Source organism: Phascolarctos cinereus, unplaced genomic scaffold (genome assembly GCF_003287225.1).
Source record: "Phascolarctos cinereus isolate Bilbo 61053 unplaced genomic scaffold, phaCin_HiC Scaffold_2;HRSCAF=192, whole genome shotgun sequence".
Lineage (NCBI taxonomy): Eukaryota > Metazoa > Chordata > Mammalia > Diprotodontia > Phascolarctidae > Phascolarctos > Phascolarctos cinereus.
The window spans coordinates 250,669,447-250,695,322 of NW_027555625.1; the positions used below are offsets into that span (position 1 = coordinate 250,669,447).

General features: G+C 40.6%; 1 protein-coding gene across 1 annotated transcript in view; it reads right to left on the bottom strand.

Annotated features, from left to right (window-relative positions):
• Positions 1–833: 833 nt before the first annotated feature.
• The window catches only part of CHRNA4 (cholinergic receptor nicotinic alpha 4 subunit), a 56,711-nt gene continuing 31,668 nt past the window's right edge, over positions 834–25,876 (bottom strand). Inside the window, 2 exon segments of the mRNA XM_020981575.2 lie at positions 834–1,218; positions 8,463–9,843. Of these exon segments, the coding sequence (XP_020837234.2) occupies positions 1,093–1,218; positions 8,463–9,843 (1,507 nt within the window). The 3' untranslated portion in view covers positions 834–1,092.

Genomic DNA, 25,876 nt, shown 5'->3' on the forward strand with positions numbered 1-25,876 from the left:
CACAGATTCTCTTTGCACGTATGGAGTACTGTACACAGCATTGGAGCTGAGCTCCAATGAGGCTGGATCTCTGCAGGACATAAAAGAAACAGAGATCAAAAGCTCTGGGCTAAGTAGAGGTGTGGTGGAGGGATGGGGACCTCCTAATTTGATAGTTTAGATGTAGGATCTATGTCACTTTTCAGGACCTCCTAGAGCCAACAAGGACCAGGTTTAAGCTAAACGTAGGTGGAACCTCTGACTTTTTTTTTTCAGGTAGAGTTGTGGTTTATACAACAGTCTCCTCCTCATCAGACAGGTAGGTCCATGGAGTCCCTTATAAGCTTAGAGGTGGAATCAAGGATTTATTGGGCCCTGGACACCTGACTCACTTCAGTTGCATCCTATCAGAAGATAAACACTCTAGTTTAGTCTGTGCCAGTGAATAGTCCCCACTCACACTGATACTTTTCTCCTCTCCTTCAGTTCACGGTTGGCACCGTACCACATCCCAAAAGACAAGTAGAGAGTTTATTTACTGACAGAATGACTTAGATAAAGACATCCAACCAAATCATCCTGTCACCATTCCCCAATGGGGCCTTCAATGTACACAGAGCTTCAGTATCAGGGGTTGAACGCCATAATATTTCTGTTCTACTTAAGGGTCATGTCTTTGCCCACAGATTGCAATAACATCTACTATATACTGGGATATCGATGATGACCATCATGCTGAAGATGATCTTTAATAAGATTTTGTCCTTTTAAAATAGTCTTGCGAATAAAGATAAAAGCATCCACCCTCCCACATGCTATTTCACTAGCCAAGGAGGTAAGACTGGTTGGGGGTATAAATGGAACCAGTATAAACCAAGATTTTCTCCTCCAGATAAGTAGGCTAATGACTGACTATTTCCAAAACTGCTTCAAAATGGATACAGAAAATGGGGATAACTTGGGAGATGATGTGATCTCTGAAGATTCCCAGAGCTCTCAGCAATGAGTCATGCGCAGATATGTAATGAATTATTCATAGAGATAGTTTCCATCTCACTCTCTCCCTCCAGGTAGATGAAAATCCACGTGTATTTTAAATGTTTTCTCATTCTATTAGATCATTCCAGCCAGCCAAGGTGGGAGGAAGAGTCCCACAGTCCCCAGCAAGCAGACAATGACAAACATCCACAGAAAGATCCTGTCTATGACCATGGCAACATACTTCCAGTCTTCTTTCACCTAGAAGTGGGACAAAACAGTGAGTTACTAACCATTCCCTCCAACATTCAGAGGCATTTTCTGTAACATTCTGCTTGTGCAGAGAGAAGTTATTTTAGGACTGAGTGAGAGATAGAAGAGATATATAGGAAGCAATAGATATTCTTGACTCATGTTAACTCTAGATAATCACAAACCCATTATCGTAGGGAAATGTGCAGACTGGAAGCCAGGATAGCTTCTGCACATATCACTGAATCCTGGGAACATGCCCAGTACTTGAACAAAGAGTGGAGAAATACTGTGGGGTAGATCTTGATTCAAAACCCTTTTGTATATAAAGCTTGGTCTGGAGTCCCCATTTAAGTTACAAACACCCCCACCATTACCTAAAAGGGGAAATTTTCTCTTCTCTCATGGGAGCCCTGGGAACTCTCTGGGATTTAGGGCATTTCAGAGCCAGAGGAACCAAGCAGAACAGCCATGACTGCTCAGGGGCATCTTGAGCAATTAATTTCACACTAACTGTGTGTATCCTTAAATAAAGTCTATTAAAGTGAGCCAGCTATGAATATGTTCAGTTTGTTAGGCTACAGGAATCCTTAGAACCTAGGAACTCCTATGAAGACATATGTATGTATATATACATGCACACACATAGACACACATTCCTTGAGCTCCACAGCTATGCAATGCATTGATCAATTGCTTAGTTAAGTCTTATGTGGCCTTGACTAAGGAAGCATCCAGGACATATGTCATGAGCTTCCATCCTTGACTTTCTGTGCAGTTAGCTAAAGGGTCTCCCTGAAAAAGTTTGGAAATTTTTTTCATAGGCCATTAGAGCAGAAAAGAACCTAAAAGAACACCTCACCCAATCCTTCATTTTACAGATGAGGAAGTCTAAACTACAAAAAAGGGCTCTTTTGTGTGATCTCTGCGAAATCACAGTATCGGTGGGCCTCAGTCTCCTCATCTGTAAAATAAGGGATTGAATTAGATGACCTTTAAGGTATCTTCCAGCTTCAAATCTTTGATTATGTCAGGCTCAAGGTTGCACAGTGAGTTCCTGTAAGAATTGAGACTGGAAACCAAGTCTCCCGACTCCCAGTTCAATCCCAGTATTTTCCACTGAACCATCGAGGGCCACCCACTCTTTGATTCAAATTCACGTGATAAGAACAGGCAGAGAGATTTCTGGTTAACAGAGAGGTGTGCAAAAGCCTTAAAGGACTGGGGGGCGAGGGGAAAGATGTGATGAGTTTAAATTCCTCAGTCAGTTCTCTCTTGTTTGCATCTTGTGCTGACTGAGGAAATATCTGGAAGGGAAGGAGGGAGCATGAATTTATTGAATGTCTTCTGTGTGCCAGGTATCATGCTAAGTGTTTTATAAATATTATCTCATTTGATCTTCACAACAACCATAAGAGGTAGGTACCATTATGATCTACATTTTACAGTTGGGGAAACTGAGGCAGATAGAGGTTAAATGACTTGCTCAGGGTCACACAGCTAGTGTCTGAGGCCATATTTGAACACAGGTCTTCATGACTCTAGGCTCAATGCTCTATCTACTGTGCCACCCAGGTGCTTCCTAAACTAGGTTTCAAGTGACGATGATGCCATACAGAGGTAGCACATGAGACAACCTGAAGGCATTTCTGGTGAGGGGGGAAAGATAATAATGAACTATGGAAGTGATGCTACTCTGAATCCTAGTGTGTCAAAAAGTTTTCACTCTGGCCTTCACCTCACCGTTTAAAGTTCCACAGTCTCTCTGCTCCTAGGCATAGGAGAGAATAGGCTATTGCTCTGACTGTGACAAGATACGGAAAGATTTTCCTGTCCTTTGAACTCCAAAACTGTTATTTTGAGATTTGGCTGTAACAGGTATAGGTCCATAGCACAGCAATGTACTTTCATAGATGGGGTTAGTAACACTTCAGGAGATCTTACAGAAAGCTAGCAGGATCTTGTTAATCTGTGTCTAAAACCCTGTGTAAAGATGAGTGAATGTTTGTATGAATGAGTTACAAGTTTGCTGATATTCTTATATAGATTCTGAGGGTGTATGTATCTATGTCTCTCTATCAGAATTTTTGAGGGCTATTCAAAACTATCAGGTCTATTAGCTCTGACTTGACCTAAATAGAGTAAATAAGTCCCTATTAAGAGGAGAAAAGAAACTGAATGTCTCACAAGCACCTTTTCGAGGTTTACTGTTTTGCTATCTCTTCTTGGTAACTTTCCTCTTCCATCACTAGCTTCTCTCTTTCAAAGAGTGTTGACAGTTCAGTTGGCTTTAGATGGTCACAAGTGATTCTCCAAATTAAAGCAGGGCCCATTTCAGGAGGGCAGCTAATCTACAAATGAATAAATTGTGACCTATCCCTATCTGTGTGTTTACAAATCCAGAAAGTGTATAGGAGATAGTGGTCTTAGCTGCTTTCAAAATAGCCCATTCCAATGTTTAATCCCTGCTCCCATAAAAATATTTCATGGTCTGCACAGAGCCCCCTTAAAATTGATGGAAAAAGAGAGAGAAATAGAACTAAACTTCAGTTTAGGGGCTTTGTAAGTGTATTGAGGTATCAAACAGTTGTCCGATAGGCTTTTCTGCTCCACTTTCTTATGTAATTGCTGGAGTCCCGGTGCTAAACCAAATCGAAACAAATGTGTTTATTTAAGCAGGGCCAGAGAAGCAACAAGGTAATTTATTAGTAAAGATGCTGTTTATAATCCCTCTATTCCCAGGGAAAGCCAGAAAAGCCTGGTTCCCAAGGGTATTATTTTTCCAATTTTCTTCTAATTGCCTTTTCCTTTTGTCCTCCCAACACCACATTTCTCTCCTGAAGATGAAACATGGGAGCCGACCAGAGTGTTCCCGTGCTTCATCCCTGAATGTTGATCTGTGTGAAGTCTGCTGTACTCCCCAGGGACTTGTAACTCATCAAAGATGAAATGCAGGTCACCTCAGCCCTGTGAAAGGGATCTGGAGATAAAGGGTTGTTTGGATGGCAGTGACACAGTGAGCCAAAGGAGAAAAAAATATGTTTGTCTTTGTGTGTGTGTGTATGTGTGTTGTGTTGTGTTGTGTTGTGTTTATTTGTTTCCAATCTCATTCCAGAGTACTTGTTCTGACAGTACTTTATGTACTGATAAATGCCACATTTATCTCTTGGTTTTCATTAAGATTTTGATTAAACTACTAAAGGAATGTGTTATTCCCAAGGGGCACATTTTCTCAGATATGTATTATGCCATGAGATAGGAAATCTTTCTTCTGTTTTAAGAACTCACAGGGAAATCTCTCCCACTGACTGCATAAGGCATCTTTGGGCTTCCACCCTTGGCATTTACTGACGTGAGACCCATTCTAGGAGTCCTCAAGGCAAGCTTTGCTCCTGAGTCTTCCCTCCCCATTATTCTCTACTTCATTATCCTGTGGTTGGATCGATCTGATTTTCCTAGGGTTTAGCTGTTCATTTTTCCACCCTTCACTTAAAGTTTTATTTTAGGATCAATTTCCAGCTAATGGAGGATAAAAGCTCCCAGTATACCTACTGTAATTCTTCAGCTTGGCATTCAAAACCCTCTTCAGACTGCACTGCCTCAATCATCTTCCCTCAGTTCTTACTCCTTCCCAGTGTGCAACCTCTACTTAAATCAAGCTGGTCCCATTATCCTCTGGAAATATTCTCCTTGTTCCTCTGTCCCCGCCTTTGGGCATATTGATCTACCCTACCCAAGATGTGCTTCCTATATCCCTCCCTCTCCACCTATTCTAATCCTACCCATCCTTTAAGGCCTAGCATAATTCTCACCTAATCCAGGAAGCCTTTTTTGTCTTCTCCAGCCCTCATTGATCCCTCTGCTTTACTGAACTACGAGCCCCTTATCGTCTGAATTATACAATCTAACACATCTTTAGGTGCCCTGAATGGAACTGCAGGAAGTCAAGAAACTGAGCCAATAGGGTCCACTGCCTATCTACGTCACACAATCTTAGTTGGATTCTCACTACAGCAAGGCAATCCTTTTATATCTTCCTAATAGCTTCTCTCTCTCCTACTTACAGCTATCCCAAAGCTTTTCATCCCTCCTCAAGCCTACCATAGCACCCTCCTCCCATTATCTAAAGTGGGGACCTCAATTCACTTAAAAACCCTGACGCCATTCAATGAGAGTTCTCTCATCTCATATCACTCATACACTTCCCAAGATCTCTTCCTTAACCCCCATCTCATGTGAAGAGGAGGATCTTCTCCTTGCCAAGTCAAACCCCCTCTTACATGCATCCTTTATCCTTTCCCTTCCCATCTTCTCCAGTAGATTGTTTCCTCTCATCATCCCAACTTAGCCTTCAATCTCTCCCCATCTACTATCCTTCCCTAATGTCAACAAACACTTCCATGTTTCCCCCATCTTAAAAAAACCTCTCACTTAATCCATCTTCACTGGTTAACATCCTATATCTCTCCTCTCCTTCATAGCTAATTCCTTGGGGAAAGCAGTCTATCTTTGGTGCGTCTATTTCTTTCACTCTCACTTGATTCTAAATCCTTTGCAATCTGGCTTCTGACCTTGTACTTTGACTGCAACTTCGGTCTTCAAAGTTAGCAGTGATCTTGTAATTGCCAAATAATGGTCTTTTCTCAATCTTCATGCTTCTTGATCACTCAGTAGCCTTTGACACAGTCAGTCACTTTCTTTTCCAAGATATTCTTTCAACTCTGGAATTTTATGACACTAATTTCTCCTAGTTTTCCTCATACCTATCTGACCATGTCTTCTTTAACCCTAATCCCAATTCCTTCTCAGTCTTCTTTGCTGGTTCTTCACTTACGTCATGCCATCAACTCTGGATGTCCTCCTAGATGCTGTATGAGCCCTCTTTTCTTTTCACTCCATACTATGTATCTCCTCTGGTGATCCAACCAGCTCCCTTGGGTCCAATTATCTCTTCACAGAAAGTGCACAGAGCTATATATCCAACCCTAATCTCTCTCCTAAGCTCTAGTCTTGTATCACCAATCCCTGTCTTGGACATCTCAAATTATTCATCTCAAACTCAACATATCAAAAAGAGAACTTACTGTATTTTCCACCACAAAGCTTTCTACTCTTCTTTTTTTTGGGGGGGGGGAACTAGGCAATGGGGTTTTTGGGACTTTTGTACGAAGACAGATACCTTGCCTTAATGGGACAATTTCATATATTATGTGGCAGACCACCCAGGGTCATCTGTATACCCAGTAACATGCTTAGAGCTGGCTCTGTAAATATCATAACTTTATTTGTTCCATTATGATCCTTGGAATCCTACTGATTTCCCCTGGTTTCCCCATCATCAACTATGTCCTACTCTTGAGAACAGCACCATTGATGGCTCTTGAAGCAATCCTCACAGATCAAATTCTGTTTGTCCTTGGCTTCAGGGCCATAGGAAGGCCTGAATGGAAAGAGTGCTGGACCTAGTGTCAGAAGACCAGAATATCAGTATTGGCTCAGCCTCAGCAGTGATATGAATTTGGGTAAGTCCCTTGGCCTCTAAGAACCCTAGTTTCTCCATCTGTAAAACAGGAGTGAAAATATTACTTACATTATCTACCACAGAATTGTTGTAACAAAAGGGCTTTGTAAACCTAAAAGTACCTAATAAGTGAAGCTTTTCTTTCCCCTGCCATCTTTATCATTATCATCTTTCATGGCTCTCAAAATTCACACAGCTCTAGTCATTTTGGCTCTCTCTATTATTGCAATCAATTAATCAATCAGCATTTATTAAGTGCCTACTAGGTACCAGGCATTGTGTTAAGTGCTGAAGATACAAAAAGAGGCAAAAGACAATCCCTGCCCTCAAAGAGTTTACAATCCAACAGGAAAGGCAACATGCAAACACATACATAAGAAGTAAGCTAAGTGGTGCAGTGGATAGAGTGTTGGGCCTGGAGTCAAGAAGATTCCTCTTCCTGAGTTCAAATCTGGCCTCAGACACTTACTAGCTGTGACCCTAGGCAAATCACTTTATCCTGTTTGCCTCAGTTTCCTCATCTATAAAATGAGCTGGAGGAGGAAACGACAAACCGCTCTAGTGTCTCTGCCAAGAAAACCCCAAATGGGGTCGTGAAGAGTCAGACACAAGTGAAAACAACTAAATAACAACAACAAGCCATATACAAGATAAACAGGAGGGAGCACTGAAGGTCGGCTTCCACTCCCTTTTCTAAGTCCTTTCTCAATTCTTTCCACTTTGTGGCCTTCATCAACACAGCACAAGACTTTGATTTTGAGACAGTTGGGTGGTACAGTGGTTAGAATCAAGAAGACCTGAGTTAACATCAGATCTCAGATACTTATTAACTGTATAACCTTGGGCAGCTCACTTAACCTTTATCTGCCTCAGTTCCTTCTATTTTAAAATGGAGTTCGGAATAGCACCTACCTTCTAGTGTTATTGTGAGGTTGAAATGAGATAATATTTACAAAGTACTGAGAATAATGCCTGGCACATAGTAGGCCCTTTATCAATGCTAGTTTCTTTCTTTCCTTTGATTTGGAAAAAGTTTTCTGTCCGGGAGAGATTCTTCTTAGGGATTTGCAAACCCAGATTGCACAATTGAGTGACGATTTTCCTTTTTTTTCTTGCTCAATGTTGCACAGGTAACGTGTGACAGACCCAGGGTCATTCCCATCCTTTGACCTTCAGTCATCCCCCTTTCACACTCTTGAATATCATTCTGGAATTGATGTCATCCATAAACATGAAGAGCAGTTATATGCAATTGGTTCTCAGTTGTATGGGAGTAGGGGGTTAGCTGCTGCACAAGTTAAATCCTAACCTGGCTTTCCTCTGACCCCCAACACACGTGCAGAAGTCCTACTCTAAAGAGTCCTACTCTTCAGGACCACCCTCCCTTACTGCAATGTTCTGCCTCACCCCACCATGGGAACTAAAGAAAATCAGGCTTATTTAAAATTAACTGGTCATGGGGAGGCAGGGGGAAGGAAATTAAGTCTGCAGCAAACAGACACACAAATCATTCAATACATTTCAAAAGTTTGTATACATGATTTGGGGACTAGCCACTGTTTTTTACCTCATCCATGCTACCCTTCCCTGTCATTGGAGAGGAAAATAAAAAGCAGACTGCATATTGTATTTATCTAAGGACCTGTTCCAGTGTGCCCTTTGATTTCTGACAGCTGCTATAGGTTGGACTTAATAAACCCTTGTTGGGTGATTGACTGACTGAATGACTTACCGAAAAATCCGTGTCTTCTGCCTTCAAATGGTCTGCAATGTACTGGACTCCCTCTACTGCAAGTTTCAAGGCTGGTGACATGGGCAGGGCATGCTGTTCTTTGGTGCTGCGTGGTTTGGTCACTGGATCTGAGCCAGGTGCAACCTTGACCTTCTTGCATTGACACTTGCATGGGGAGGGCTTCTCCTGGGATTGGACTTCATCTTTGGGGCTCCTCAAAGAGGCTGGGGAGCTGGCAGACTGTCCATTGTTTGCCTGGGAAGAGTCCTCTTGGAGAGAGCAGTACTGGATGCTCCTTGACCTGCAGCGGATGCCTCCTTCCTCCACTTTGCTGGAGCTGTACATTTGTTGCACGCTTAGAGATCTGACTTTGGAGAAGCCAGAGGGATGTGTATTATTTGGAGGTGGTTGGGGAGTGGGTGAAGAGCAGGGACTGGGCTTCCCAGGTTCAGGATGCTGCAGCACAGTATACTGACCTGAGGGAGACTTGCAGACAGGCTGCGGTTTGACTGGGTCTTCCAGGTGGATGCAGAATGAAGCTGAGGGTGATCGGTCTGGGCTCTGGGGGCTGGCGGGAGATGAGGTGACAAAATTAGGCTCTGGCTGTGGCCAGAACCTTGGACCTCCAGCGAGTTTGTGCATGGACTCAACCAGCTTCCTGCAGTTGTCCTTCACCACACCAGGACGTTTCATGAAGAGCAAGCGAGGGATGATATCCAGGAACACCCTTCTGACCCACGCAGGCATGGTGTGTGTGCGAGGTGAGCGATGGTGCACATTGAGCACAAAGACAGTGATGATGATGGACAACGTCACAAAGATCATTGTGAAGAGCAGGTACTCCCCAATCAGGGGAATGACCAGGGATGTGGATGGGATGATCTCAGTGATGAGAAGTAGGAACACAGTCAAGGATAATAGCACAGAAATGCACAATGTGATCTTCTCCCCACAGTCTGATGGCAGGTAGAAAACCAAGACAGTCAAGCAGGAAATAAGAAGGCAGGGGATGATGAGGTTGATGGTGTAAAACAGGGGGAGCCTGCGGATGATGAAGGAGTAGGTGATGTCTGGGTAAATTTCAGTACAGCACTCATACTTCTTAATGTTATAGTTTCCAACAGCATTGATGATGACCCACTCGCCACTCTCCCAATAGTCCAGCTGGTCCACATGGCTGTGCATGCTCACCAAGTCAATCTTTGCTTTGTCATAGGTCCAGGAACCAAACTTCATGGTGCAGTTTTGCTGGTCAAAGGGGAAGAAGGTGACATCAATGCTGCAGGAGCTCTTATAGATTGCAGGGGGTGTCCATTTGATCCTCCCATCATAGAAAAGGTGGGCTTTGGTCAGGTGGGTCACAGCAAAATCACCATCTGCACTAGGGTAGAAAAGACGAGAAGCCAATAAGAACATTAGGACTGTTGGTGTCACAGTGAGCACTAGCACTCTCTGGCCAGCCACATTGTAATTCCTTCCTCGGTTCCAGGTTAGAGAGAAAACACATGAGGACATGAGTAAAAATATAGACATGATTACACAAGTGCAGTTCTTTGCAATAATAATAATAATAATAATACCAGCAGTACCTGCCTAGTGGAATTTTGAGGCTGAAATGGCATAATGTATATACAGCACTTTTCAAACCTTAAATACTTCATAAATGTCAGTTTATTATTATTAAAGAATAATTTTTCTCACTTTGTTCAATAAAGTTCAAATAAAAATGGTCCTGGGGAAAGTCGATAGCCTGTTATTATTCTTTCATATTTAGTGTTCTGTGGACAGCTGCACAGAATGATCAAATAACTGCTTTTTGTAGTTGAACAAAAGAAGTAGGATAGAAGTTCATCTTCTGTAGGCTCACTGAAAGTATTCATGGTACAAGTCCTGTAGCAGACAGGAGGATATGGACCTCATCCTGTTCTCAGATTATTTTGATTTCATATGCTGGGTCTATTTTGAAAACTGTTTACTCCATTTCAGTTGAAGATTCTGAATTACTATTCCTGTTATTGTTGTGGGAGTGGTACATAGTTTTGTGCTTTTCAAGGCACTTTATCTAATTTGAGCTTCACAGCATCCCTGTGAGAGAGACAAGGCAATCACCATCCTGGTTTTACAGGCTGGAAGGCTGAGACTCAAGGGAGGTTAGGTAACTCCCCCAAGGCCATGAAATCAGCCTGTAGAAATGGCTAGGAAGTGGAACCCAGGTTTCACGACTCCAGTCTTCTTTCCAGTAGAATACTCTACCTTCCCAGGCCACAGCTTTCTCTCTGAATAGATTATATCCCAGTTACACTAAGAAGTGGATAATAACATGATACTGGATATGATACACGTATAATATGACACATTTATGTGGGACTTCAAAGTTTAAAAAACACTTTCCTTATATCAACCCAATGAGCTTAGTACATAAGTGCTGTACGTGTTATTACAAATGAGGAAGCTGAAACTCCAGAGCTGGAGTGACTTGCTCAAACTCATGCAGCCAGCAAGAGACAGGATTTGAACCTGGGTCTTCTGACACCAAGCCCAACATTCTATCCAACACACCAGACTGCCTCTCATGGATAATTTGATTTCAAAACTGAAGCACCAGGAAGGATAAAATTAAATTGCCACTTAGCAGCCAGCCACCAGTCACAGAGGCCCACAATGGGAAGATGTTGCTGTTTGGAAGAGGCAACGTGATGTACTGCAGTGGTGTCAGACTCAAATAAAATCGGGGCCATTAATTCACCATACATACATACGTACATAAAGGTCTCCGTGTGTGGCATACGGACTTAGTTTGAAAATGTAATGCTATCTATATTTATTTATTTTGTTAAACATTTCCCAATTATATTTTAATTTGGTTCTGGCAGCATGAGAGTGTTCCTAGCTTGCAGCCAATGGGCTTCATGTTTGACACCTCTTTTTACACTGTAGTGTATAGAGAGATGGCCTGAAGCCAAGAAGACCTGCATTCAAGCCCCATCTTTTATACATGGTGGCTTTATGACCTTGGGCAAGTCAATTAACTCTCAGTGTTCTAGGTCAGTGGTTGTTGTTCAAGCATGTCCAACTCTTTGTGACCCCATGGACCTCTGTCCGTGAGATTTTCTTGGCAAAGGTATTAGAGTGGTTTGCCATTTTCCTCTCTCGTGGATCTCTGATCCAAGTCAGTAGTGTCAAACTCAAATAGAAATGAATCACTGTGGACCACATACTGACTTAGAAAGCTCCAAATTAACATTATGTATTGTATTTTTAAAATTTTTTTTATAACATTTCCCAATTACATATTTTTTGTTGGTTTTGAGATGCAATGGGGTTAAGTGACTTGCCAAGAGCCACACCGTTAGTAAATGTCTGAGGCTGAATTTGAACTCAGGTCCTCCTATCTCCAGGGCTGGTGCTCTATCTGGTCTACCACTTAGCTGCATCCCCTCCCCATTACATTTTTTTAAAATTTATTTTTATTTTGGACACAATGGGGGTTAAGTGACTTGCCTAGGATTACATAGCTAGCTAGTAAGTGTCTGAGGCTGGATTTGAACTCAGCTCCTCCTGACTTCAGGGCTGGTGCTCTATCCACTGTGCCACCTGGCTGTCACCCCAATTACATTTTAATATGCTTCCCACCACACTTGATAGTTTTGTTTGTAGCCTATGAGTTTGATGCCTCTGTCTAGGCAACTCTCTGAGAATAAGCTGCAGAGAAGGTATCAATCTGCATTCATAAAAGGAATTTCCTTACCTAGGAATTCCCTATTCTAGTAAAATCACAGGTCTAGTCCCTATCCCCTTTCTTTATTCTGTAATTAAATTCCTGCCATCCCAGAGAACTTCCCTGTTGATTATAATTATCATTGCCCTCAACCCTACTGACGTCTTGGCCTATGGTACTGCTAGATACTTTCAGAAACAGCCATAGCCCAAACCTTAGGACCAGAAAGAATCTCAACTCTGGGGCTTGCCGTCTTCTCAACAGGATCCCAGATCCAGGTTCTGGACCCTTAGCTCCTCTTGCCAAATTGATTCTATAGCTACTCTATATTCACTGATCAGTGAAGGAAACACAAAACAGTTATTAGATGCTACTACTATTAGACAAGTCTCTGCATAATGGAACTAGAGCCTCCGACCACTTCCAACTTCTACCCTTAGCCTCCCACTCAGCCTTGCTGAAGTTGCCACTGGAAAGCATAGAGAATGAATTAGAAGTACCCCCTTCTAGGGGGCCCCAGGAAGATGCACACAGAAGTAGAGACTCATCCAAGAAAGAAGCCTGATGCTGCCAGGCAGATAGCTCCCTTCATCCTACAATGCCCGACTGATACCTAAAGATATACACCAGTGAGATCTGGTTAATGGTTGTGCTGGAGCCAGCTCAAACTGAGCTGAGAATTAAATTTGCATTGTGAACATCTATACCTCAGAAATCAGCAAACGCTAAAAATCAGGACTTGATTATTTGACTTGATTTATATATCATTATATTAATATATAATTATATACTAGCATATAATATATATAATACTATACTATATATTATACTATATATAATACTATATATAGTATATAATAGAGAGAGAGAGAGCTAGCAAGAGACAGGATTTGAACCCAAGTCTTCTGATACCAAGCCCAACATTCTATCCAACAAGCAGACTGCCTCTCATTGATAATTTAATTTCAAAACTGAAGCACCAGGAAGGATAAAATTCAATTGCCGCTTAACAGCCAGCCACCAGTCACAGAGGCCCACAATGGGAAGACATTATATATATGTATGATTATATATTATATAATATTGTATATTACATTATATATTATATAATTATTAATACTAAATATATTATTTGACTTGAGTTATTGTTTTGTTGATTGCTTAGATTTAAAAGAGTAATGGAGAAAATGTAAATAATGAGATTAAATTTGAAAGCCTGTCATTTATACAGGGCTCCCTTTCCACATGTCCCCAAGAGAGTCAGTTGTTAAACATTTGCCAGCATACCATTGGATCTGGCCCATTATTACTACTTCTTTTTCTTCCTTGCAAAAAGGCAGATGAGTTTTATTCTGTTCAGTCACCAAATGAAAACGAACAAACAAACAAAACTAAAACAAAGTTGTTTCTTTGGCAGATTCTTTTAATGGACTTTAATGAGGGATCAAGAAAAAAAAGTCTGACCCTTTGCAATTTAAGTATAATGCAAATTGATCCAAGTAGTGAAATGTAATCCACTGTGATGTGATCTAATGTAGTGTCACCCAATGTGATCTCATCGTGTATGTGGTCTAGTACTGTGTCATCCAATGTGTCATACTCCAGCATATGCTAATCCAGACTGGGGTCATCCTCTGTACCATAAATCTAATGAAGTAGGATCAGCCTCAATAGAGAGGAGAGGCTATTTGAAGTTCTTGTGCTTTATTCAGGGGCCATTTATACATAGACATTTTGTGTCATGGTCAAATATACAGTAGTCTGTTTAAGCCAACTGACCCCTTCTAAGAATACTCTTTTTAAATGCATAAAAGTGCACAAAATACACAGGGTTGCAAAGGAAAACAATTACATTGAAATGGAATTTTCAAAATATTTAAAAAACCCCCCAAGTTTATGGACTTTAGGTGGTAAGTAAGGGTGAGCTTCTGAACAGCTCAAACTGTACCCATCAATATTACTATACTTGATAAAATCCTGATGCAATAATAGATTGCCCCCTTTCCACTGACACCTGCTTTATACCTCTCTTTTTAAACTTTGTTGCTTCTCAGAAAGCTGAGATACTGGTTATGATGTAATGGAAAGAGGCGTAGCTGGCAGTGCTTGCTGACACAGAGGTTATCTAGCAAACATCCTGCAGCCAGACACTCTGTGGCTCTGAGTCACAGAGCCTGATAATGGATCACACAGCATCTTGTGTTATTCTTTAATTATTTCAGGTGTGTCTCATCTCCTTAGGCAGACTGTGAGCTTCTTGTGGGGAAGGGACAAGACCATTCTCTTTTTCCATGTTCTCTCAGAGGACTTAGCACAGCGCTCAATCAATATTTGCTCAGGATTTAAACCAGCCTGTTCTCCAAGGATCTAGTGCATTTAAATCTAGCAAGCTGTTGGTCTCTGCCTTAAATACAAGAAAGCGTCTTCTCTTAGCAAACAGACTATCTATGTCCCAGTTGTCTGAGCTGCCAAAGTATGAAGTGTCTAACAGCTGGGTTTTTCATGTTGAGGAGATATAGAATGGGCTGAAAGCCTAGAAAGGTTTACAGGCCACATGGGCATATGAAAGGCCAGAAATGCAGTTAGTCTGGGAAAAACAAAAACCTTGCCTCCTGGGTCTAGTTTTGTTTCAATGTCTCTTGTCCTCCTCCTACTCATTTGAATATAAAAGCAAAAGAGTTTTGGTATAGAAAAATTGAGGGATTTCAAACCCTGAGAGACCACAGAAGTTTGCTGGGGGAAAAAAAGCCTCTAATATTGACTGAAAACCATTTACCATGTGGAAAGTAAGCTGTGAGTTACATAGACTTTCTGACACTAAGTCAGAGTGAGGCCTATGACATACAGGCAATTCTTGGTCCCCAGGTAGTACAGGTCAAAGAACCATTGATTTAGAGCTTGAATAGGGTCTTAGAGGTTATCTTAGACTAAATCCCTAGAGACCTAGAGATTTACCTAAGTGACTTACCTAAGGTCACACAGTACATAACAGAGTAGGGATTTGAACCCATGTTTTCTGATTCCAAATCTAGCATGTTTTCTACTACCCAATGCTGAGGGAAAGATGGATGCAAGTTGGGGGTGGGGCAGTAGTTAGCTAGAATAACCCTGGTTCTGTCAAAAAAGTCCTCATCATCTCACACCTAGATTACTGCAGTATTCTCCTAATTGGCCTCTTTGCCTTGTCTATCAACTTTATTGAATCCTACACACTGCTGCCAAAGTAATTTTCCTAAAGTGCAGGAGTAGCCATGTGACTCCCCACCAAACTATTTTCATCAGCTTCCTATTCCTATTGCCTCTAGGAAAAAATATAAACTCTTATAAAGTATTAACTCTTAGCTTTTAAAACTCTATACAGCCTCACCCCATCCTACCCTGGCAGCCCAATTCAACATCACATCCTATCCTGACCTCCACTATGCAGCCAAAATGACAATCTCTCTGTTCTCTACACATGACATTCCATACCCTGCCTTTTTATTTGCACCGATCATCTTCAAGCCTGGAATGCACTCCCTCCCTACATGTCTCATGGAGTTCTTCTCTGTCTTTAAGATACGATTTCAACACCATCTTCTATATGAAACCTTTCCTGGTCTCCCCAACTACTAATATCCTCTCTTGCAAATTACCTTATATTTAACTACTTTGTATTTAATCACTTTATATTTAGGCCAACTAGGTGGCACAGTGGATAGAGTGTCAAGCCTGGAGTCAGGAAGACTCCTCTTCCTGAGTTCAAATCTGGCCTCACTTAGTAGCTACGTGACCCTGGGCAAGTCACTTAATCTTGTTTGCCTCAGATTCCTTATCTGTAAAATAAGCTGGAGAAGGAAATGGCAAATCATCCTAGTATCTTTGCCAAGAAAACCCCAAATGGGGTTACAAAGAGCCAGACATGACTGAAGAACAACTTTATATTTAGGCTGCATATGTTTATATATGTCCTTGTCTGCCCCATTAAAGTGAGCTCCTTGTATTTGTATCCCTAGAGCTTAGCTAGCACAGTGCTTGGCACATACTCTGTGCCAAATAAATACTTGATTGATTAATTGATTGCTTGATTACTGAACTTGGCTTGAGGTAAGGACTTTCCTTCTGGAGAGGAAATACCCATTCTCACAGACTTTCCTATGGGAGGAGGGAAGTCATTGAAGATTGCTGGAATCTGCCCCTCCTCCTCCTCCCCCATCCATTGACTAGGTATATAAAAAGCTTCTGCCTGCTAAAACTAAAACTAAAACATAACAGAAAAAGTCTCAGGATTTTAAACTAAAAGATCCATGGCAGAAATCACTTCTGTGAACCACAGGTAGCAGCACCTCAGCTAAAAAAGTCCAGTTCCTGAAGCCAGAATCTAGATGCAGAGGGGAGCTTCACAATCTCATGGCCAGCAAAGCATGTCTGGTGCCAACCAACAATGACCTCTAGACGAGCTACCCAGAGGCTGCCAACTCTGCAAGGTTAGCAGGGAGCAATGCCTGGCAGTTGACCCCCTTTGGCATGTGGTCCTATCTGCACGTGTGCTACTCTTTCTTCGCCAACATTCACTGTTTAGCTTCTGTTGTGCAACTATCAGTGATGTCGTCAATACAATTTAGTTACAGCTCTGCTTTCAGCAAAATTGAGAGAAAGCCTTGAATAAGGGGTACCAGCTCCTCATTCTAGATGGCACAATGCCATCTTTGCTTGGGTCCACAGGTGATGCTAAGTGGCTGGAGGTTGGAAGGATTCTGGATGTACCAATCCCTATCCAAATTCATAGACATCCCACTCCTTTACTCTAGTATATTGACCTCCCAGTAAACCCCCTAGCAGTAATCCAGGACTTCTGAGGGTCATGGAACTGGAAGGCACACTGGAGAAAATTAGTCCAACCTTCTCACTTTATAGTGATTTTTATTTCTTTAAAAGATGGGCTGAAAAACTTTATTTTATGAACTTTTAGAGGCCTAATGAAATCATTCATTCATCTAATAAATGTATTCACAACTGTATTCAGTATTGCAAGTGATTCAGAATCAGTAGCCTTCTGCATATTACCCAGTGAGTGAGTCTGGTAGACAATATTATTTTATAATTCCCCAATCAGTGATGAGTCCCTTCCCCCTCAAATTTCATATCACACTTTGCTTGCACCCCATCTATATTGTATTTCTAATGTGCTATACACACACATATATATGTGTGTGGCATACATATATATATGTCTATAAATATATAAAAATAGATACATACACATACATACATACATATCTACCTACAAGACTGTAAGCTCCGTAAGGGTAAAGACTTCATCTTACAGTAATTAAATTTGGTATTTCTCCCAGTATTTAATGAAATGCTCAGCATCTAGTAAGTGATTTATTAAATTAATTCCTTTCCAAGTACTGAATGTGAACGAGAGGCCTTTAGGGCTCTGAGGAAGGCTATCAGATGAACTAGAAAGGAGCTTTGGATATTAGGATTCCTCTGGAGTGGACTCTAAATTTTTGGCAAATTTTACCTAGTTAGCATGGCCTGGATGGAAACTTTGTATTGCTCTGTACGAATCTTATACTTTATTAGAATGTAAAATTCTTGAAGGCAGGGTTTACTTTTTTAAAATTTTTCTTTGTATTCCCAGAATTTATTTCAGTGCCAGCACTTAGCTTAATTCATAGGAGTATGACCTGTGATTTCGGTATAGGGAACTTTTCTGTGAGCAAACTCTTACAAATGCATGTGATCACCCTTCTCTGCAATATATAAATTGCAGAGGTTTGCCTAGAGCTCTGAGAGATTAAGACTTGCCTAGGGTCACACAACCAGTATATATGGGACTTGAACCTGGGTCTTTCTGGATCCAAAGCCAGCTGTCTATCCACAACACCACACTGTACATAGTAAGCACTTAATAAATGCTTTTTGGTTGACTGATTCTTAGATGGGCATAGGATGCAGCGCCAGGTAGAGCTGTGGAATAAATAGGGAACTAGCCTATGCGAGATACTTGCCCAGGGTCATACAGTTTGAAAGAGTCTAAACTGAGATTCAAATCCTAGTCTTTTAACTAAATTCAGCACTCTTATCTTTCTAATCCTGCTGAAAGCTCTAAGGCAGATATATTCACAAAGAGCCAGAAAACTGAAAGTCTGTGCAGATGTGCCTTATTCCCCTCTTCCCCTTTTGTACCTTTCCAGTAACCCACTCCCCCCGTTTTGAGTTCTGGATTCACTGATGAAGAAGGAGATATGGAGAGATCAAGGAAGAAATGAGATCCCTATGTGGTAGGAGTCTGAAGGCTGAGGCCATGTACAATGCAGTGGAAAAAACCCTGGCTCTGGAAGTAGGGACCTGGGTTCTAATCCTGCTTTGCTATTTAACCACCTGTGTGATCTTGAGCAAATCATTTTACTTCTCTGATTCATAGTTTTTTTTTCTCCTCTAAAATGAGAGGATTTGAAAAGATGACTTCATGTCCCTTTCAGATTTAAATCTATGACCCTCTATAATGGGAAAATGAAAACACATGCTGGGGGGGGGAAAGGAATTACTCCACTCCTTTCTTTCCTTCTGTTTTCTCTTTCTTTTTACAGCAGTGATCTTTGGACTTGGAAGGGAAGAACAAAAATGGCTAACAAAGAACCAAATAACAAGGTAAAATAGAAGGTGATAAAGAGCAAGCCTTTAATTCCCTCAAAGACTGAAAGCCAAGTAGTCCTAATGAACCATACAAAGATACTGAAAGAATTGGAAGAGGAACTGCTGTCACTGATTACTGAAAAATTCTGGAGGAGAGTGGTGCCACAGAACTAGAGATAGGGCAACTATGTTCCCTGAAAGGGAAGAAGGTAGATTTTTAAATTATAGGCTCCCAAACTTAATATTGATTCATGTTAAAATTCTGGAATGGATTATTTAAGGCATGGTTTGTGAACCCTCCTTATGAGAAGGAAAAAAGGTGATTGCTAAGAGCCAGCATAGGTTCATCAATATGGTTTAGAAGAAAGGATTTACAATCAGAGAATTCAGGATTAAATTCTAACTCCATTGCTATGTGGAACTTAATCTCTCTGGGTCTCAGTTTCCTCATCTGTAGTATGAGGTGGCTGGACCCCTCTCCTCTCAAGGTTCATTCTAGCTCTAAATTGATAATCTTTTTATCTTGTCATGCCAGATAAGTGGTATTTCCTTTATTGGACAGGACTGTTAAAATGATAGGTCAAAGGAATGCCATGGGCATCATGTACCTGAAGCTCAGAAAAGCTGATTGAGATCTCTTAAGCCAAAGCATCATAAGCATGATAAGTAGAATGTTTGCTGTGTGTGGGCAGGTACTATTTACTTTTCTTTATATCCCCAGCATCTAGCTTGCACAGAACAGATGATGCATAAATGTTTGTTGGATTGAACTGGACAATGAAACAAGCAAGGAGGGAGATGGGAAGGAAAACAGAAATAAAAAGAGAAAACACAAATATACAGAGTGGAACTCTGGAGTACATCGTTAAAGGAATGGTTTATAGTCATTTAGAGAAGGAGCAATCACTATAAAACAGTCACACCAGACTAACTTCATTTTCCTTTTTTACAGGGACTTTTTTCCTTTTACTATCTGATAAGCTAATCCCATAGACAGTATGCCTGGGTTTCTATCAGACGTTAGATGAAGTTTCTCGTAGTGTCTTTGTGGATAAGATGAAGAAATATAAACTATAAGCAATAGTCCAATTAGGCAGATTCAGAATTCTGAATGAACAAACATATCAAAAGAATGGTAATTAATGGATCTATGTCACCTAGAAGGGAAGTTTCAAGTGGAGTGCTATGGGCCTCTCAACTTGGATCTATTCTGTCAAACATTTTGCTAAATTGGATGAAGGCATAGATGGTATAGTATCAATTTTAAATTGGTGGATAATGCAAAGATGGGTGGGATGGTGAATAGATTGGATGAAAGAATTGGGATTCAAAAAGTTCTTGAAAGGTTAAAGCTAACACAGTCAAAGGTAATATCTTGCATTGGGGTTCAAAAACTCTACTATGCAAATACAGAACATAGGGTGACATTAGAAGCAGTTTCATGAAAAAAACCAAGGTTTGTTTACCTCTGAACCAGGTGCATTATCGTACATGAATGTAATGGTATACTATTGTTCCATAAGAAATGACAAAAGAGATGGTTTCAGAGAAATGTAGGAAGACTTGCATGAAGTGATGTAGAATGAAGTGAATAAAACTGGAAGAATGGCTTATGCTATATGTAAAAATAATATTAAAAAAAAAGAACTTTGAAAGACTTAAGAACTCTGATCACTGCATGGACATGGCCAACACAGGAATTTATTTCACTTGACGAAGGCTTTTTGTTACAAGAGTTTTATTTTTCCATTTTTTTTTCTTTCTTCTCAGTGGGAGGGGAATTTGAAGGGAGAAAAATAAATGCTTGTTAATTAAAAAAAAATATATTAAGACCTAAGTGTCCTAGTGGACTGAGAAAGCTCAATATGAATTAACATATTCATCTGGCATTAGCCAAAAGAACTAATGTAATGTTTGACTACATTAATAAAAATATCATTTCCAAAGCAAGATAAGTGATGGTCCTGATATCATGCTCAATTCTGGACTCAGAAGCCCAATACAATTAGAAGGGACACTGATAAACTAGAACATATCCAGAAGAAGGTGACCAGGATGGTAAGGTGACAAAACCACACCATACTCAAATTAGTTGAAGAAACTGGGGCTATTTAGCCTGGAGATGAGAAGACTTGCTGGAGGGAAAAGGGGAATTTGTTGGTGAAGGGGAGGAGAGATTCAGTCACTGTCTTCAAATAGTTGAAGGGTTGTCATGTGGAAGGGGAGGGTTACACTTATTTTACTTGATCCCTAAAAGAAGAACCAATGGGTGAACTTTATAGGGCAGCAAATTTTAGCTTAACATAAAGATTCTAATCTCTGAGTCTGTAGATTTCATTAAGGTAGAAGCCAGGAGCAAAGGCTTCAGCGAATCTGAGTACATGTTTGCATTTATTAGGATGCACAGAATTGGATTATTTGAGTCTACTGTTCCTTCGCCTACCTCCAGAATCCAGTATAATGCAGAAATTAAAATACCCTCTGGTGACAAATTAAAGAAATTTCTATTCAGCGACTATTCTACACAGAAAGCATTCAAGTTACACATTGATGAGCTATTCAAAAAAAATAAAAAATACTGGGGCTCTCCATCCAATCTGTCTGCTTTTATCAGAGAAGCACTTTGAAATTTGCCTAAAATTCCAGTATCCTTATTTTCCGGGTCCTTCTGAAATGGACTAAAGTTAGGGTATATTAAAATGACTATTGGATTGGAGGTTGAGGCAAGAATTTTAGTCCTTACTCTGGCATGCATTTCCCATTTTACTTTAGGAATGTCATTTCCTCTCTCTCTTTTTCCTGATCCTCCTTTATATTAGTTTCTCCCCTTTGAGATTATCCTCAATTTGTCTTGTTTATACATAATTGTTTGTATGTTTGCACGTTATGCCATTAGGCTGTGAGTTACCGGAAGCAAGGACTGTTTTTTGCCTTTCTTTGTGACTCCAACACTTAGTATGAGCTTCATAAATGTCTGATGACTTGACTTGACTTTTTCCATCTGTTAAATGAGGAACTAGATGATTTCCAACACCACTTTCAGCAACGAGTCCATGAAACAGAGATTTTGTCTCAGTAAACAGTCTGTGTCAGATCTTGGCTTTGAAATCCAGTTCTGCAGTCCTCAGCTGTAAATCAAGCTCTTGTTTATTTGTTTCTTTGGGCTCCCGGGAAGTTAACAATATTCATCAGCTTATAATGCTCATCTGTGATTGTGAAGACTAAAATAATAATGCTCATACTAAAATAATATAGGTCTATATAGTGTTTTGATCTTTGCAAAACACTTTCATGTATCTAAGGAAGGATGTCCCCCCTAGGTTTATGTTTAGCTTTCTTCTCTTCTCTTTCTATACTTCCTTGGTAATCTCACTTACTCCCCCTTTTATATAGATGACTCCCAAATCTACATGTCTGGTCCTGATCTCAGTTCTGAGCTCCAGACTCATACTTCCTACAATCTACAGCCTATAGGAAATCTCCACCAAGATATCCTCTTGGTATCTCCAATTCGATGTCTCTAAAACTAAGCTCATCATGATTCCCTCTAAGCCTGCCCTACTTCTATCTTCATTATTTCCATTAGTGGCACCATTTTTCACCCAGTCTTCCAATGATGACCTTAGATTTATCAGTGACTCATCCCTCTCCCTCACTTTTCACATTCAATAAATTACTAAGTTCTGTCAATTTCATCTCTACCACATCTTTTGTATTCATTGTTCCCTCTGTATTACTACTGTCACCATTACTGGTACTCATCACCAGCCAGCTGAACCATTGTGGTCATCTTCTAAGAGGTCTTCCCACCTCCACTCTCTTCCTTATGGTCAGGGGTGTGTCAGAGCCAGCTTAAATAGGCTAGAGATAGCTGTTTGTTAATTTTCCAGAGTGAGCATTTACACTTTGCAAATTTACAAATTAGGGCTTGATTTACTATTTTGTTGATTGTCTAAACTTAAGTCTAGACAAAATGGGGAAAATGTTAATAATGTAGATTAAACTTAATCGTGTCAGGTGTCTGTATATGTGTGTGTGGGTATGTATGTATGTATACATATGTATATGCCAGTTGTTATACATTTACCAGCACACCACTGCTATGTCCAGTCTTTGTACCACTGCTATCATATTTTACTCTTTCTTAAATATGGTAGATATGGTGATATTACTTGCCCCTCTGTTTAGAAATCTTCAGTACTCTCTATTACCTCCCAAGTAAACTCTAAACTCTTCAAAGCCTCCTTACAAACTAGCATGACCCTATTTCCCGATTTATTTCATATTAATCCCTTCCATACACTCTATACTCCAGCCAAACTAGATTGCTCTCTGCCCTCTAATTATACAATGAGCTCTCATATCTGCTTGTCTTTTCAGGCAGCTCTCCATACCTATAGTGCTCTTCCTCCCCATCTTTATTGTTGAAACCATTTTTAAAAGTGCAAATCAAATTACATTTCTTCCAGGAAACCTTTACTGATTCCCATCCTACCCTACCTCCCCTCCTACTCACCCCAATAACAACCAATTTCCATGTCAAACCTCATATAACCATTTGTTTTGCAGCTTTCTAATGCACTCAATATGTAGTATTGTGTATTACAGCAAACTGTGTGGGAGTCTTATCCCCCTACTAGACTGTAGGCTCCATGAGGGAGCTTATCCAAAGTTTGTATCTTCCTCAGCACTTAATTCTGTGCTTTGCACACAGTAGATACTTAAGAAAATATTTGGTGATTTACTCTGTTGGCCTAATTATCTCACTTGACTGGCATAAAACATTTGTGAAGTTGGTAGGGCAGTAATTATAATCCCTATTTGACAGATAAGAAAACTGAGACTGATATCAGTTTAGGTTGACTTTGACTCTGGGCTCCAAAAACCCCCCCAATAGTCTCTAAGGGAAGCAAGGCTCTTAAGTTTTCATCAATAACATACTGCTGATGTCTGGTCCTAATTCTCCTAATTGACCTTCCCCCACATTGATTTCAATTGAAGTCTATTCCCAGCCTTGATTTACTCCATCATCTGCCACTATTAACTATTCATTAACCTAAATCTTAAATGCCTTTGCTCACCCCATCCCCAATATTCAACAATTTTGTATCTCCTAATCCTCAATTTACCCTCCAAAATTTTTACTCTTGCTTCAGGATTGTTAAGCATCATGAGAAAAAAAATCTCAAAATGAAGTTATCTCATATACAATAAACTAAAGGTACAACTCTTTAGCGGGACCTCCACTGCTGCTCTTAGTGAAGATCATTTTTATTCTCTTCTGACTCCTAAAAGCACCACCAACTTCCACACTCGGTGCAGATGACAGCCTCCTACATCACTGAAAATTTTGAGGCCTTCCGAAAGACATTCCTTCACTTCTCCTCCTCCATTTCTCAAAACATCCCAGTGGCATAAATTGTTTTCTTCTTCCTTCCAGTCTAAGAGTGAAAAGGGATGCCTTAACTAAGCTGTCAAAGTTGAAAAGGACCTCACAGATCATCTATTCCCTTACACAAAGAAGAATCGTCTCTAAACAAACTTGATGAGACATCATCATTCAGCCTCTTCTTGAAGACGGACAGCGATGATAGAATCAAGGAGAGGATTAGGAACTCACTATCTCTGCAAGCATCCCATTAAATTTTGAGAGAGCGCTAAGAGTCTTCTTACATAAAGTCAAAATCTGTTTCCCTGCAGCTGCTGCTCATTGCTCCCGAATCTGCCTTCTAAGGCTCAGCAGAATGGTGCCTCTTTCTTGTGATGAACCTTCGAATACTTTGGATGAATGCATTCATGAATGAATGAATGAAAAAGAATTTTTGAAGAGCTTCCTATATGTCAGACACTGGGCTAAGTACCTGGGATATACCAAACAAACAAACAAAAAACCGAGATAACACCTGTGCTCAAGGAGCTTCCATTTTAAAAGGAGAATACTGCACATATAGGTGAGTGGTAGCCAGGGAGGGATGCTTTGTTTTGGAAAGTCGCAGGGAGAGTGAGTGGAGTCACAGGGAAACTGATTGGCTCGACCGTTCTGGGAATGGCAAGGTAGATCAGAAGACTGTTCCTAGAGGAAAAGGGGGAAAGTAGGAGGTAAAGAGATCTGGGATCAATTGAATATGATGGACTCATCAATCAAGAGCACAGAGCCCCCATGGGAGAGCTGGAGGACCTAATCAGAGGTGAAAGGTAGAGCTACACGGAACGTCTGGAAAAGAGCGCCCATGCAGGGTGGTAGATTCCGCAGCAACATTAGACAAGAATCCAAAGAAATCTTAGTAATCATCTCCTTTAACCTCCTCATTTTATAGATGAGGAAATCGAGGCCCAGACAGGTGAACTGAATTGTGAAAGGTCACACAGGCGGTGAGCAGCAGAGCAAGGATTCCAATCCAAACTCTCCGATTTCAGATCCAATATTCTTTTACTATATTATCATTTGAACACAACTAACATGTGCCCCGGTCCCTCACCCCACCATGTATTCTCAGAATAGCACAGCACTTTCTTTGCACACAATTAGCCCTTAACGCATGATTGTTGTTATTCTTTTCTCTAGACTAAGCGTCCCCAGTTCTTTCAACTGATCTTTGTGGAACGTAGTCTGTGATTCCCTTGCCACCTTCCTCTGAATTTTCTCCATTGTGTCAATGTTGGCTTTAAAATGTGCCTCCTACAACCAAGCACATCTTCCAGCCATGACATGACCAGCGTAAAGCACGATGTTATTATTACTTGCTCATTCTGGACACCATTTAGAAGAGCACTCAGCTTATTCACCTCCTTATTTCCCACCCACCTGCTATCCAGATTTCATCATCACCAAAAACTTATCATCCTGCAAGAGAAAAACAGGTCTGTTCACTCATACCCCCTCAGATCATTTCACACCCCAGCTGCAGAACTTTATCGTACCTTTTTACTTCTTTTTGTATATTGCCTCTCCGATTAGATCTTAAGCTCCTCGAGGGCAGGGACTGTCTTTTGCCTTTCTTTGTTATCTCTTTGTTATCTCTATCACTTAGCACAGTATTTACCCGGTAGCAAGTTTACAATGCTCAGA